Source organism: Phalacrocorax carbo, chromosome 2 (assembly GCF_963921805.1).
Source record: "Phalacrocorax carbo chromosome 2, bPhaCar2.1, whole genome shotgun sequence".
Lineage (NCBI taxonomy): Eukaryota > Metazoa > Chordata > Aves > Suliformes > Phalacrocoracidae > Phalacrocorax > Phalacrocorax carbo.
Window position 1 is genome coordinate 99,779,788 of NC_087514.1, and position 13,685 is coordinate 99,793,472.

At 38.7% G+C, this 13,685-nt stretch overlaps 1 protein-coding gene across 3 annotated transcripts in view; it reads left to right on the top strand.

The window, feature by feature from the left end:
• Positions 1–13,685, top strand: part of KDM1B (lysine demethylase 1B) — a 29,309-nt gene that overhangs the window by 1,227 nt on the left and 14,397 nt on the right. For all 3 annotated transcript variants that reach the window (XM_064443677.1, XM_064443675.1, XM_064443676.1), the window contains exons 3-12: positions 2,312–2,414; positions 3,228–3,352; positions 5,212–5,301; positions 6,092–6,203; positions 6,912–7,028; positions 7,935–7,973; positions 9,075–9,279; positions 10,387–10,571; positions 11,440–11,616; positions 12,536–12,610. In XM_064443677.1, coding sequence (XP_064299747.1) covers positions 2,325–2,414; positions 3,228–3,352; positions 5,212–5,301; positions 6,092–6,203; positions 6,912–7,028; positions 7,935–7,973; positions 9,075–9,279; positions 10,387–10,571; positions 11,440–11,616; positions 12,536–12,610 — 1,215 coding nt within the window. In that variant the 5' untranslated portion in view covers positions 2,312–2,324. The remainder of the gene's footprint in view (positions 1–2,311; positions 2,415–3,227; positions 3,353–5,211; positions 5,302–6,091; positions 6,204–6,911; positions 7,029–7,934; positions 7,974–9,074; positions 9,280–10,386; positions 10,572–11,439; positions 11,617–12,535; positions 12,611–13,685) is intronic.

Sequence of the window (13,685 nt, forward strand, 5' to 3'; positions counted from 1 at the left end):
ATCTAGTCTAAGCCTACCCTCTTTTAGTTTAAAACCATTTACCCCATGTCTTATTGCTACAGGCCCTGATATAAAGTCCATCCCCATCTTTCTTATAAGGCTCCTTTAAGTACTGAAAGGCCACAGTAAGGTCTTCCCGCAGCCTTCTATTTTGCAGGCTCAACATCAACTCTCTCAGCCTGTCCTCGTAGCAAAGGTGCTCCAGCCCTCGGATCATTTTTGTGGCCCTCCTCTGGACCTGCTCCAGCAGGTCCGTGTCGTTCCTGTGCCGAGGGCCCCAGGCTTGGACAGAGCACTCCAGGTGGGGTCTCACCAGAGCGGAGCGGAGGGGCAGAATCACCTCCTTGGCCTGCTGGCCCCACTGCTTTTGTTGCAGCCCAGGATACGGATGGCCTTCTGGGCTGCAAGCGCACAAGCTGATCCTTTTTTTTCTTTCTCTCTTTCTCCCCACCTCCCTTCCCCCTCCCATAGTGTTTATAGCAAAAATATGTGATTCCGTACAACTGGCCTCTGCCCTTCAAAATGGGAGGCCTCTCTGGATCTTAACTATTTTTACCAAACTTCTTAGTGAATGATAACTCCTGCGTGTTCTTTGTCTAACCCTACGCAATGAAACAGCTGCATGTCCTTTTACCTTCTTGGATGAAGGGCCTTGCAGCAGCAGCAGACTGTGATCACCTGGTTGTCACCAGAATGAGTTGCCTGGTACCTTGCTGAGTGCTAAGGTAGTCCGTAGCTTCCGACTGTAGAGGCAACAGCACATAGGGGGGACTATCCAGCGTCAGAAGGTAAGGGTGATACAGAGAGATACTGTTGTGCCACTGATCCAGAAGGAAAGCTCTGGGGTGAAAAAAGCCACTATTTCCTGGGGTGTTACGCAGTAGTTTCGCGAAATCTCATGTAGGCAAAACTGGTTTGTTTTCCTTTCTCTTCTTTCCAACCTCATCCACCCCCATACAGTGGTAAGTTATGGTAGAGTGATTTTTTTTTTTTTTTAAGGTAATAAAAATTGACTTAATTCTTTTTTTCCTCCCTCTAATTAGTTATAATTAGGGGGGTGTGCATAAAAAAAGAAAGTTATTTTTGCATTAGGTTGTCTGTTCTAATTTTTCACTTATGTGAATATCATCACGTGATTTCACTTCCCCTCCCAAATCAGTTTCTTCTGTCTTGAGAGGAGAATAAAGCACCAATTTACTTGATTTGCATCAGCTTCATTTGAAACTGTAAAAATGCCCATTCTCTCCTCCCGTTACCTTTATTTTTAGCAGAATTCCTGAATGAAGCTACTGTTACCGTGTCCATCACTGTCAGCTTGAACAAGGAAGATGTAGCCTAGAAAAGAGAGAATTGAGAAGTCTCAAATATATTAAAAAAAAAAAAAAAAAAGATTACAAACTGATCCCTACTACCACAAGATAACATTCACGATACAGTGCTGTAGTATAAGGGTTTTATTTCCACTTCCTTTCTGTATGTGGTGGAGCACATGTAGATTTAGTTCTTCCTCTAGGCTCTACTTATTTGCGTTTTACTCCCTGTGAAAAGAATGCCTTTGATAATACCATTTTAAATATGCTTTCATATTTCTGTGGCATACTTTCTCACACTCCATGCTTTCCAGCCTACATGATAAACTGGTCTTCTCTGCGTTCCCAGCGATGCAGTCAAAGACAGCTATACAGTTCTCTCTTCTTTTCTCCTATAGTATACTAACAACAAAGTTCGTTACATTCTGATTGCCTATAATCGCAATGCAACTGCAGTTTAGACTTTAAATTCTGATGTGCTTTCGGAGGAGGGTGTGCAAGTCTTGGAAGTGATTGCTCACCTGGTATTAAATGTCTCTTCAGTGCACTGTTTGGAAAAGTGTTTTACAGTGAAAATCTCTTGCTACCAATAAATTGATACTCAGCAGGACGAGCATTACTCGGAGTGGTATTTCAAGGCTTGCATTATGAGCTGATGTCTGTTCACTTTGCCAACTTAAATTCCAGTCCAGGTCTTCACGTAATGCAAATCAGATTATTGAAATCCAGGGTATGCTGATCTGGAACAGCCTGTCAAGATGTACTCAAGGATCTAATCTTAACTCTGAATTTAGTTTAAAATAGTAGTATTGTTCCTTTCTTATAATGGCTCATTCTCATTTTCCTCCTGAATTAATAGTCAAGCTAAACAGAATCTTACCTAGGTAACTCTGGCAAAAGTAGCATTATGAGTGGCTGTACTGCCTGGGTGATTAGACAGCTCTGCAAAATCAAGCAATTGAATTTTTTTTTTCCTAACCACTGCCTACCTTTTTTTGCAGATCTAATAGTACAATGTCAACTGGAAGGGTACGAACGAAAAAAAAGGCATGTTCTTCAGACCAGTCTCCAGACAACCTTCCTCTGAGGAGTTCTGGAAGACAGGTATTTATAATTTAAAAACACATGGGTTTGTACTCTGGTATTTTTTATGTTCTGTTGACATTTATAAAGAAAGCAGGCTTCATTGTGGTAAGTTAGGACTTCAACTACTTATCTAGAGAGAGGGAGAAATAATTAATTCTGTGAATAGGTCACATGTCTCATCTGTGGGCAACATTCAGAAAAGACAAATACTCAATATAACCTGTAAATACTTGATGTGTTAAAAATACAATCGTGGATTTCTCTACAGCCGGACAAAGCTGTCTGTCCCTCCAGACGGAGGCCTAAAACAACACAATACACAGTACCTTTGAGGCCGAGAAGAGACATTTGGTGTACAGCTTTGTATCTGGAGTCCAAAAAAAGCCCCATGCCTACCCTAACATTTTATTTTATGTGCAGATAAGGTTGCCCCTAATTAATATCAAGAAGTATGTGACAAAGAGATTTTCTGAAGGAGAAATAGAATGAATGCATGAGGCTTGACTCATTAGCATGTGATGGAGCTTAAAATATGATTTAAACTGGAAGCTTTACTTATAATTTCTTCAATGGCATCAGTTAGACTAATGCAAGACATTTTTAGCTTTAAATGATATTTCCAGCCTCACTGTTTTTCTTTTTTTTTTAGTAGAAAAAACTGACCTACTTTGACAGCTGTTTCATGCTGCAGCTATTTCACAATGGACACAAAAATTTTCATATCATTTTAACTATTTGATGCTACCCACAAGTTGCAAAACTGTCTGAATGCCATTTAGTAGAAGAGGCGCTTGTGTCATTTCTGGTCAGAATTCAGCTATTCTTTATTAGGTGAAGAAGAAAGCAGCTGAAGCAGCGGATGATGATGATGAAGCGTCAGAGAAGAAATATAGAAAGTGTGAAAAAGCTGGATGCACTGCAACATGTCCTGTTTGCTTTGCCAGTGCAGCTGAAAGGTTTGTTTCTTTTTATTTGCATTTTCCATGGACTTTTCTAAACTTGCAGCTGAAGTTTAGGATCCTAACTATAGTCTGAAAAATCTCTTCGTTTCCTACTGTAGAGGGAGAGTTGAAAGGTACTAATATGAGTCTTAAGATGCCAGGGAAGTGTCACGAGTTACTGCTGTTGTGGATAGCTTTCTACTGTGCAAGTTGCTAATTTGGATATAGAATATCTTTTGAATACACTTATTTATGTTATTAATGGTGTCTTCTGGAACACACCTTGCTTCTGTGAAACTGAGAGCATGGTCGTGTAATCTGAGGAAGCTAAACTTGCTTTTCAAGATGGAAAATGAAACTGTCACTTACTGCAGAAAGTCTTTATCGCTCTTTTGTTGTAACGCTTTGCAGTCCGAGGAGAGATTCTGACCTTGAAAGTTTAGGTTTTGGGAGACAGTCGTACTTATCTGAACTCTTTGTTCTTGACCTGTTCGTCACTTTCTGTGTACTTACGCAAGTCCTTTCGCATTTCATAGTTCAGTACCTGGCAGTACTGAATGAATAATACTGGCAAGGTATATCTATAATAAGCGACACACTAGACCTCGTTATGCAGTAGGCAGGCTGTAATTATATAGCATTCCTCCCTCCCTGGTTGAGACAAGCATTCCTTGATTTTTATTTTTTTTTTTTCGGTGATACAAAATAATTCAGTGCTTCATTTAGTTATCTATGTGGATTGTTCTTTGGTGGCAGCAGGTCAATGTATTCTGGATGTTGTCATAGGAAAGCCAAGGGTTTTGGCAGTTGTGAAAGAGGCTTTTAGGGGAAATGAGCACCTGAGAGATCAGCATTGGTGATATTACGTTTTTCATTTAGGAAACAATAGATACTGCTTAGTCATCTTTTTGAATTGTTAGTTTAATATTTTGATTTCCACCCCTCCCACCGCTCCAAGTACACACTTTCAACATCATTTACTTGAAATGAGATCATTTTATGGCTAGCTATTTCAGTTAGTAGCTTAGGTCACTGCATTTTACCTCGTGCTTTTTACCTCATGCATTTATCTTGAACCATTTCATTGAGTTTAATGAGAGTTTTCAAAGTGAAGAGCAATTGCTTTGTCTGATGAATATAATCTTTGCTAATGGTTATTTCTTTCTGAGAGTAATAAAGAATAAATGCCCAGAATGTGTAACCGCTTCCTCAAGGTTTTTTCTCATTGGGTTGAAATCGCAGCCAACTTGGTTACGTGAAAAAAATAGGCAGCATCTGTTTTGTGTTCTGATTTGCCTTTATAGTTTTGTCAGTTGTTACGGGGATGGGAAGTTGTAATGATTTATGAATCAATTGATCACACAAACAAGAAAAATGCTAATTAAATGACCCCTCCAACCCTTGCACTAATATCAGAACAAAATGGAACAAAGTAAGGGAACTCTTAAGTTCCTGTGGAGAGGGACTTTGTCTTCTTATACATTTGCAAAATGCTTGTAAAAGCAAACGTATTTCATGTTCAGGAAACGTCTGCTTAAAGGGTACTAAAGACAGGCTCAGTTGACCATTGTTAGTGGGAGGCTGCTGGAAGCCAGACCAGCTATAAAACTGCACATTGTGTACATTTTGCCTCCTTTGCATCTGGTGTTACTTAGTTTGGAAACTGGAAATGTTTGAGACAATTGAAATAATCCTATTGTTATTTGTATGACTGTAGTGCCTTGTGCAAGTCAGCCTTCATGAATCTAACATAAAGCCCTGGCTTGTTCTGAATATTTTGTTCATGTTCTAGAATGTGCTACTTTCAATAGAAAGATTTTTTTTTTTTAATCAAAATGCACTGTAAAATTATTTCTGTGTCTCCTGCGTTACAGATGTGCTAAAAATGGATATACATCTAGATGGTATCATCTTTCCTGCGGGGAACACTTCTGCAATGAATGTTTTGACCACTATTACCGAAGGTAGATTTGCCAATTAAGTTTGTGCCTTTTCAGTGCTTATTAAAATTTGGCAGGTGTTACAACTGTTGAAACATCATATACATAAACATAATACAAAGACTTGTCCTCTGTGCTCGCCTCATTCAAAGCGAGGCTTAAATATTGGTGCTGAAATTGCAGGTGTTTTATGGACATCAACTTCAACACAGCAGCATGAACAAAACTGGTTACTTTAGGCAGCCTGGCTTGTGTGTACTGTTATTCTGAAGCTTTTGTCTTCTTTAGAACAACATCAGAGAATTTTAAATTATGAGAACAGTTTTAAGTAAATCTGTTGTCCTTTATAAAACAAATCTGGTTTACTATGTGAGTTCAGGGGACCTTGCTTCTCTGTGACATCAAATCAGTGAGCAGATCTAACTCTTGCGGTTCAGTGACTGTGAAGGCTCTGGTCAGGCTCACAGAGTGCTTTCAGCACCAAGCTCCCTCCCATTTGAGTGGGAGTTGAGTCCAGCTCTACTAAGATTTTTGGGTGCTTATGTGCTCAGCAGTACCTGTGACTCAGTCCAGGCCTTAGACAGCGGGAAGCGTGCTCATGATCAAGAGGATATAGAGGTCGGGATGCAATTTACTGCTGTCGGAAGAACCACGACTTTCTCTTTTCTTAATAGGAAAAATATAGGACTCTCTACAGCCTTATTTCTCTGCCCTTATATAAAACGTTTAATTTTAGAATAGCTGCTGTTGCTTGAAATGAAATAGATATTCAATTTTCTGACTGCTTGCTGTTTTCTTTTCTTTTTCTTCTTAGCCATAAAGATGGTTATGAGAAATACACTGCCTGGAAAAGGATTTGGACAAGTAATGGTAAAAGTGAGCCCAGTCCAAAAGCCTTCATGGCTGATCAACAGCTTCCTTACTGGGTAAGATGGAGGATGGTTTATTTAATAGGGAGTATATCAATGCAATGTTCTGATGTGAGTTTCTGATATTGTATGTTCAAGCAGCAGGTCAGCTGACTTTTGGGGGAGGCTCTAGCATTAGAGGACTATGGAAAAGCTCACGATAATAGTTCTGATCAGCTCCTCCATTGCTGGAGATCTCCACACCCCACAAAGAGCAACCGTCTGTTGCTTTTCAGTGAAGTAGCAGCTGTGTGAAGTTCAGGTGGAGTAAGACTTGGCGGGGAAAAGGGAGCACACTAGCTATCGGAAAGTATGAGTGTGAAAGACTTCCAAACTAGACTTTCTATTTCCCTGGTAAAGAAAGAGAAGAAGAGAGACTGGAATGGAAGGAAGTTTGTTGTTGGGTTTTTGTTGTTGTTTTTGAAGTGGTAAACAATGTGTTTTTGCAGTAATGCTTGCAAAACCTGCTGAAGACCATAATAACTGGGTGTTGAATTAATTTTGGGATTAGGTTCTGTGGAGAAATTCAGTCTTACAGGAGATGGGCACAAGGTTTATGTATACTGAATGTCTTACTTATGACCTGAGGATTACATGAGAATGAATTTAACAATTGTATTTGACAACTTCCTCACATCTCCCTGCTTTCTAATTGGTTGCGCTTCATTAATCTTATCTGTAATCACACAGCAACAAGTAAAAACATGTTTGTTTTTTGACTTGTAGGTGCAGTGCACAAAGCCAGACTGTGGTAAATGGCGTCAGCTGACAAAGGAAATCCAGCTGACACCACAAATCGCAAAAACCTACAGATGTGGTATGAAACTGAACAATTCCACCAAGGTAACACACAAGAGGTTTGCTCGTATTGAAAACTAATAACAAGCTGATGTTTCTTGTTTGCAGACAGTAATTTCTTCTTGTTTGTTGCTTAATGTTTCTAATGTCAAAATGACTGTCCGATGGCCTGGAGAGCTGCATGGTGACGGACCTACACGCTGTTTGGATGTTTTGTTTCCTGAGTGGACATGTTAAGAAAGAAGTATCTGGAATGTCTTTGGCTGCACAATCAATTATAAAATCCTTCATTCTGAAGCTATGGGAAGATTATCAGCATGTACAAAATAGACATACACCAAAATGTTTATTTTGGTTTTGTTCAGCCATACCTTGTTATTGAGGAAGGCATTTGAAAAGCTCCATGGGCTTTTATTAATTTCTAGCAAGTCTGTCATGGGCTTTACATGAAAACTTTCAGCTTTGGCATGAAGGTAACTCCTGACATTTGAAAGAGGCCTTATAGTGCTATAGAATCTATAGGGTTAAAAGTGTAACATGAAAATACCGACCATATGAAAATCGGAAGGGTCAGCATTTAATCTTGAAACTTTGGGATAAAGATACTCTTAAAATAAATTACTTTTTTAAAAATAGTCTAAACTGGAAGAGTCTCTCAGGAAAATGTGGAATATTTCCAGAATTTTTCTATAAAATTCCTTCCCCCCCTCCATTTGTTTCAGTGTTCTGCTCCATTTCATGGAATAGAATATATATTTTAATGTCTGATCAGTAGAAACAAATGAGAAACATTTTCTGGGGTCATCTCCACTACAGAAGGCTAATATTAACACACTTCTGGTTTGTTTTTTAAGTTTAAAGAATTATGCCATTGAGAAGTTACTTTGTTTTATATGTAATTTTTGTTGTACAGCTTAAGAATAGCTCTGATACTATTCACTTTTCTTTCAGACCGAGGGCTCAGACCAGTGTTCCATGCCTGAGGACTTGGTGAGTAGTGGCTGTTCCTCCTCATTTGTCCTAGAATATGAAAGCAATCTTAAAGCACGGTATATTTCTTTCATTTTCTTGGTCCTTTGGCCAGTTATGGTGGTATTTATGCATTTTGCTCAGGAAACTGTCAGACGCTATTTGCAACAGAGCCTAGGGCCTTCTGCTTTCTCATCTCTTTCCTCTTTTCCCTTACCGTACCAATTAGCTTTCGGGTGGTTTGTGGTGTCTTTGAGCTGTGGCCTGTGATGCAAGGTCTACTCCTAATTCTCACTTTTGTTCCATCAAAACAGTATTCAGTTGCCAGCTTTCAAGTAAAATTCCCCATCCTAAAATTTCCCTGTCTTTTAGGTGGTTTCTATCTTTAGTCAAGCTAGTCTCTTCTTTTTGAAGACTGCGGGAGAACATCAAAACATGTTCTCTCTCCTCTCCCTCATAATACAAAACTAGACTTGATGTATGTTGGTGTTTCAATGGGTTTATGCTCATGTCACCCTGCAGGTCAGATTTAGTGTCATCTGATGTACAATAAGCCAATGTTGACAAGTGTACCTGAGGTACCTCTATCCCAGGAAACACATTCAAGCTTATTGTTGACTCTTGTAGAAGCTCTGTGGTTTTGTTTCCTTAATGCATGTTTGATTTGTAAATTAAGGCTGAATCATTGGTGTTTGTTAGGGTCTTTCATGGTCTTTCATGGGGATAGTAGAATCTAAATTAAACTGATCAGCTACCATAGAGTTTTCTAAGTTCAGATTCCTGGATGCATAAACAACTGTAAATGTTTTATAAAGGGTCTGATAAGGCATAGGTGTGTTGTCATGGCATGTTTCATCTGCTTTCCACGTGGGTGTGGAGTTCGTGAAGTTTCAGCTCCGTTTCTGAGGAAGAGAGTAATGCTACAGGTTTTCTGTGTCAGGCTGAGGAAGGGGAAAGAGGGAGAGAAAATGTCTTTATGACTTGCACTTCTGAGATTGGTACTGCTAGTGCTTTTTGGTCTCAGTTTTGGAGGGGGGGGGGGAATTGGTTCATTTTCCAACGTTTTCGAAGTACTGACGTGTTCTCTTCTCCCCTCTTTCCTTCACTTCTCCGCTTGGCCAGAGAGTGGCTGAAGTTTCACACCATTGGTGGTACTCCATGCTCATACTCCCTCCTTTGCTGAAAGACAGTGTGGCAGCTCCCTTTCTAGCTGCATATTATCCAGACTGCGTGGGCATGAGTCCATCCTGTACCAGCACTAATCGGTTACCTGGTGAATCCAACCTTGTGAAGTTAGAGCACTTAAAGAGCGTGCCTAATTTGACTGGTAAGGGCCATCTGCAGGGCTCTGTTGCTTAAATAGGTGTGATAAACTTTGTCTTATAACTGAGTTTATAAGGCACATAATGCTCCTGATTCAGAAATACTGTTTCTGTTCTCAGCACTAATACACACCCTCTGTGTGACTGCTTCTGTACTACTTTGATGAAATTTACTCATTTGAAAGATAAAGGTAATACATTTCATATGGCTTTTCTTTAGGGAGTAAGCACAGACTGCATAGGCTTCTTGTTTACCACCTGTCATTTTTTACAGAAATGGGAAATCAACATGCAGGTACTTCAAGATTGTTTGCGTTCTTAATGAAATCAAGATTTATCCAAACCAAACACAATTCCGCTAGTTTTGATATTGTGGTTCTCTGGGGCTTTGGAGGAAGGGATTTGATTTCTTAAGGCACTAAGATTTTGTTTAGGTTATTTTTCTTTGCTAACGACAGCTGAGACTGACAGCCTGGGAGTGCCGATCTGCAGAATAGGTCAGGTATGGAGAAAGTTAATTCAGGATTCTCATAATCATTTCGGAGAGAGTGCTTTGAGCAAAGTTAAGCTTCTGTGTCATCTTAGCAGGCTTTGTTCTCCTTAGGTGCTGAAAATGAATCTGTTCATCTATTCAGCAGGTATTTATCTGCTTAACAAACAGAAAACTTCAGTACAGAGCTACCAATACTGCACGTGGAAGATGACTACTTTTAGTTGCTATCCACTCTGGGCAGTATTGGGAGTTGAAGATGAAAGGGGTTCAGAGGACTCCACGAGCCTGTACAGTGATGATAGACCTTAGACTTGAGTTTAGATCCTGTTCCTTGTCAGACTCATCGTGGCATCTGAGGGCACATACTGTTTCTCTGACAAAACTTAAGCTCTGATAGGTCTAAGACATCTATCAGTTAGCAGGACAAAAATTAATACTACATAGCCTAGAGGGTAGGAGTGGGGAGAGCAAGATAAATGAAATAATTCTGAAGGTGGCTAGAGGCTGGAAAGCTTCGTTACTTGTTTATCTGTGTGAGGTCAATGGATCACCTTAGAGGGAAAAGGATGCGATGAAGACACGATGGAATATGACTAGTTCTTGGTATGTCTTTATTCAGTTGCAGGCATGAACAAGTATTTCCAGCCTTTTTACCAGCCCAATGAATGTGGAAAAGCACTTTGTGTGAGGCCAGATGTCATGGAACTGGATGAGCTCTATGAGTTCCCAGAATATTCACGAGACCCTACCATGTACTTGGCTTTGAGAAACCTGATTTTGGCTCTGTGGTACACAAACTGCAAGGTAAGAGATGCTAATAGTTAATTTGTTTGTTTACAAAGATTAACTACTTTTTTGGGATGTGAACTGTCTTCTTAGGGATTGGACTCTTTTCTTAGATGTCACACTATGTACCAGCAAGATTGCTCCCATCCTTTTGAAAATACATTCTGAGGTTGGCTAGTTTTTTGCTTTTTGTTGGGGTTTTCTTTTTGAGTTTTAATGCCTAGCAGCTTCTTTTGCAGTAAAATACAGAAGCTTTAGAAGTATTAAAACTCTACTGATGCCCAGCTATTAACTTTTAAAGGGACGCTTGAACATTTCTGAACAGCATTTGTGGGTGCTTTATGAGGGTTTGGTTTTTTTTATGACTCTTGGATGGCGAAGCGATTGTCTTTTTACTTATGCTAACTCTATGACACTGCCTTCAGTGGAATTGCTGGAATTTCATGTACTGAAGCTTTCAGTAACTGATGTCTGTATCTATATGAAGGTTTTGGATATTAATCTATTTTTTATTTGGAATGCCATTTTGGAATGGATTTTACTGGAATGTCACTGTGAGTGTGGCCAGCAGGTAGATTAATTTTGCAATGAGGGATGCATTTCAATACCATTCCTGTACTACTGGAGCACACCATGGAGTTTGCAAGAGGATCTTGTAGACTCATTTCCTTTTATTCCATGTTAATCTATCTTAATAAATTGTTACCTTACTGTGTAAGCTGGCTAACAAGAAACTTCCACAAAACTTGCTTTTAAAATGCTCTCAGAAACCCGATTCATTATTAATTTTTGCCATCTGGTTTACAGCTTAAATGTAATGTAAGTGCATGAAAAAAATTGAATATTAGATAATCAACACCTTCTGTTCTTTGTTTCTCCTTTGCAGGAGGCTCTTACCCCTCAAAAATGTATTCATCATATCATTGTTCGGGGGCTTGTACGTATTCGCTGTGTACAGGAAATGGAGAGGATACTTTATTTTATGACAAGAAAAGGGCTAATTAATACAGGGATTTTGTCAGTCAGTCCTGACCAGTATCTTCTTCCTAAAGAATACCACAATGTAAGTTGCTGTAATAATCCCTATGTTATTAGTGCCATAAAACTACATGGCACATCTCTCATTTTTTTGGTTCTGGATTTTTTGCTCATTACCTGTGATTCCAACCATTTATGTAAAAATTACATCTAAAAGCAAACATATCGCATCTTTTTCATGGTTCTCATCTGCCTTCAGTGGTTATGGACACTGCAGACATGGGACTCGTCCCAGCAAGGTTTTTGTTCCCACTAAAATCTGTGGAATTCAGTCCTAGGGATTTGTGCTTACTATGAGCTTTTCAGATGGGTGGGAACTGTGTGAAAAATACACAGTATACTTTGGTTCTTCTCATGGCTTAATCCTGTAATACACCCCTCCTTCCATAAGTGAGGGAGCTCCTATTCCATACTGGTTTGCAAGAACTATGATTAAAGGGTACATAATTGCTAGCAATTTGCTTGAGAGCACACAGAAACTTCCCAAATTAATGTATTCTGTAATGGAATATCTCCCAGAAATTGTAAGATGATTTATGTTTGGAAAATGTATTTGTATATGTTTTTAATTTATAAAATAATTTTTACTGGTCAAACCAGTTTGTGATTGAAATAATTACAAGGTAAGTGTGTTTTCTGTCTGACAACTTCAGTTAGATTTCGTTACTTGACTGATAACTTCAGCTGCTTCTGTTAAAAGCAATCAAGATATCTGGTTTTAAAGTGCTTAAAAATTGTAACTATTTTCAAAGCTACAGTTGATCTTTTCTTTATATTAAGTGCACTATCACCTTTAAAAGTTAACACTGATTACTTTAGAGGACAAGACTTCGGAAACCTACAGGTATTTTTAACTTTAGCAAGAACAAAAATAAGTGTGCGATTACAATTTCTATTTTATTTCTAACTATTTTTATTTATTTCAATATTTTTTTATTTTTTAGAAATCTGTGATTATTGTTGGGGCTGGTTCGGCAGGATTAGCAGCAGCCCGGCAACTGCACAACTTTGGAATTAAGGTAAGAAACTCTAGAGTACATCACAGTCCATCAGTAAAAATCAGACTTCCTCTGTTTTGCAAGTGTACTTCATCAAAATTAAAAAAAAATCACATTCTATTTACAAACATTTATGTGTAGGGCATCCTGATTAATTTGTAAAATCTGGGGATTTATTGAGTAAATCTGCTGTTTAAAAACACCATTTATTTGTATCTAAAATTCAACAAAGCATGCAGTGAATATTTTACATAGGCTTGCGTTGGGAGGATAGGGGAGACATGGATATTCGTGTCCAAGTAATGGGACTGTAGATGATGCTGGCTGTTTAAATGAGGTGAAATAGTCTTTCCTTTGTGTCCTTTACTGTACTTACTTGTTGCTTATTAAAAACAAGCAAACCACATGTATTTCCCTTTTCCCTCATACGGTTCATCACTGACAACGTGATCTCACAATATTTACATGTTGACATAATTTTACACATCAGAATATTCTTATGAAAATCTATGGGACTCTTTACACATGAAGTGTTTGCAGAGCTGATCTTTAAGGAAATGAATAAGCGTTTGACTTTCCAGATTTATATGTTTATATGTTCGTATATGTATATATTTATATGAAAACCTGAATCCTATAGCACCAGTATCTCATTCTTTGGTCGCTGAATAGCGAACTGCAGTGCTACCTTTTTGTACATCAAGTCCTGTAGAAAGCTATGCTGCAGTAAAATACATAAATATCAACTGGCAAGACCTTTCTCTAATATACATTCATATATTAAAATATATGTATGTGTGTATATATGGACACATACTGTTGCCTTCTACTGTTCTGGAGGGATGGAGTTGCTCTAAAAAGACTTTCTCTAAGAATAAAAAGATAATATAAGTAAGGGTAAACATAGTCAGTCAGACATCCATCTAGTCCAGCATCCTGTGTCTGTCTCTCACAAGTAGTGGATGCTGAAGAAGGTATGTATGAATGGTGGAAATACATAAGCATGGGGTTTTCTTGGAATACCCTAGGAATAAATTTCTCTGAAAGGTGTATGGACTTCCTCCGATGGACGTTGTGCCTAGATAGTTGTGTTTAA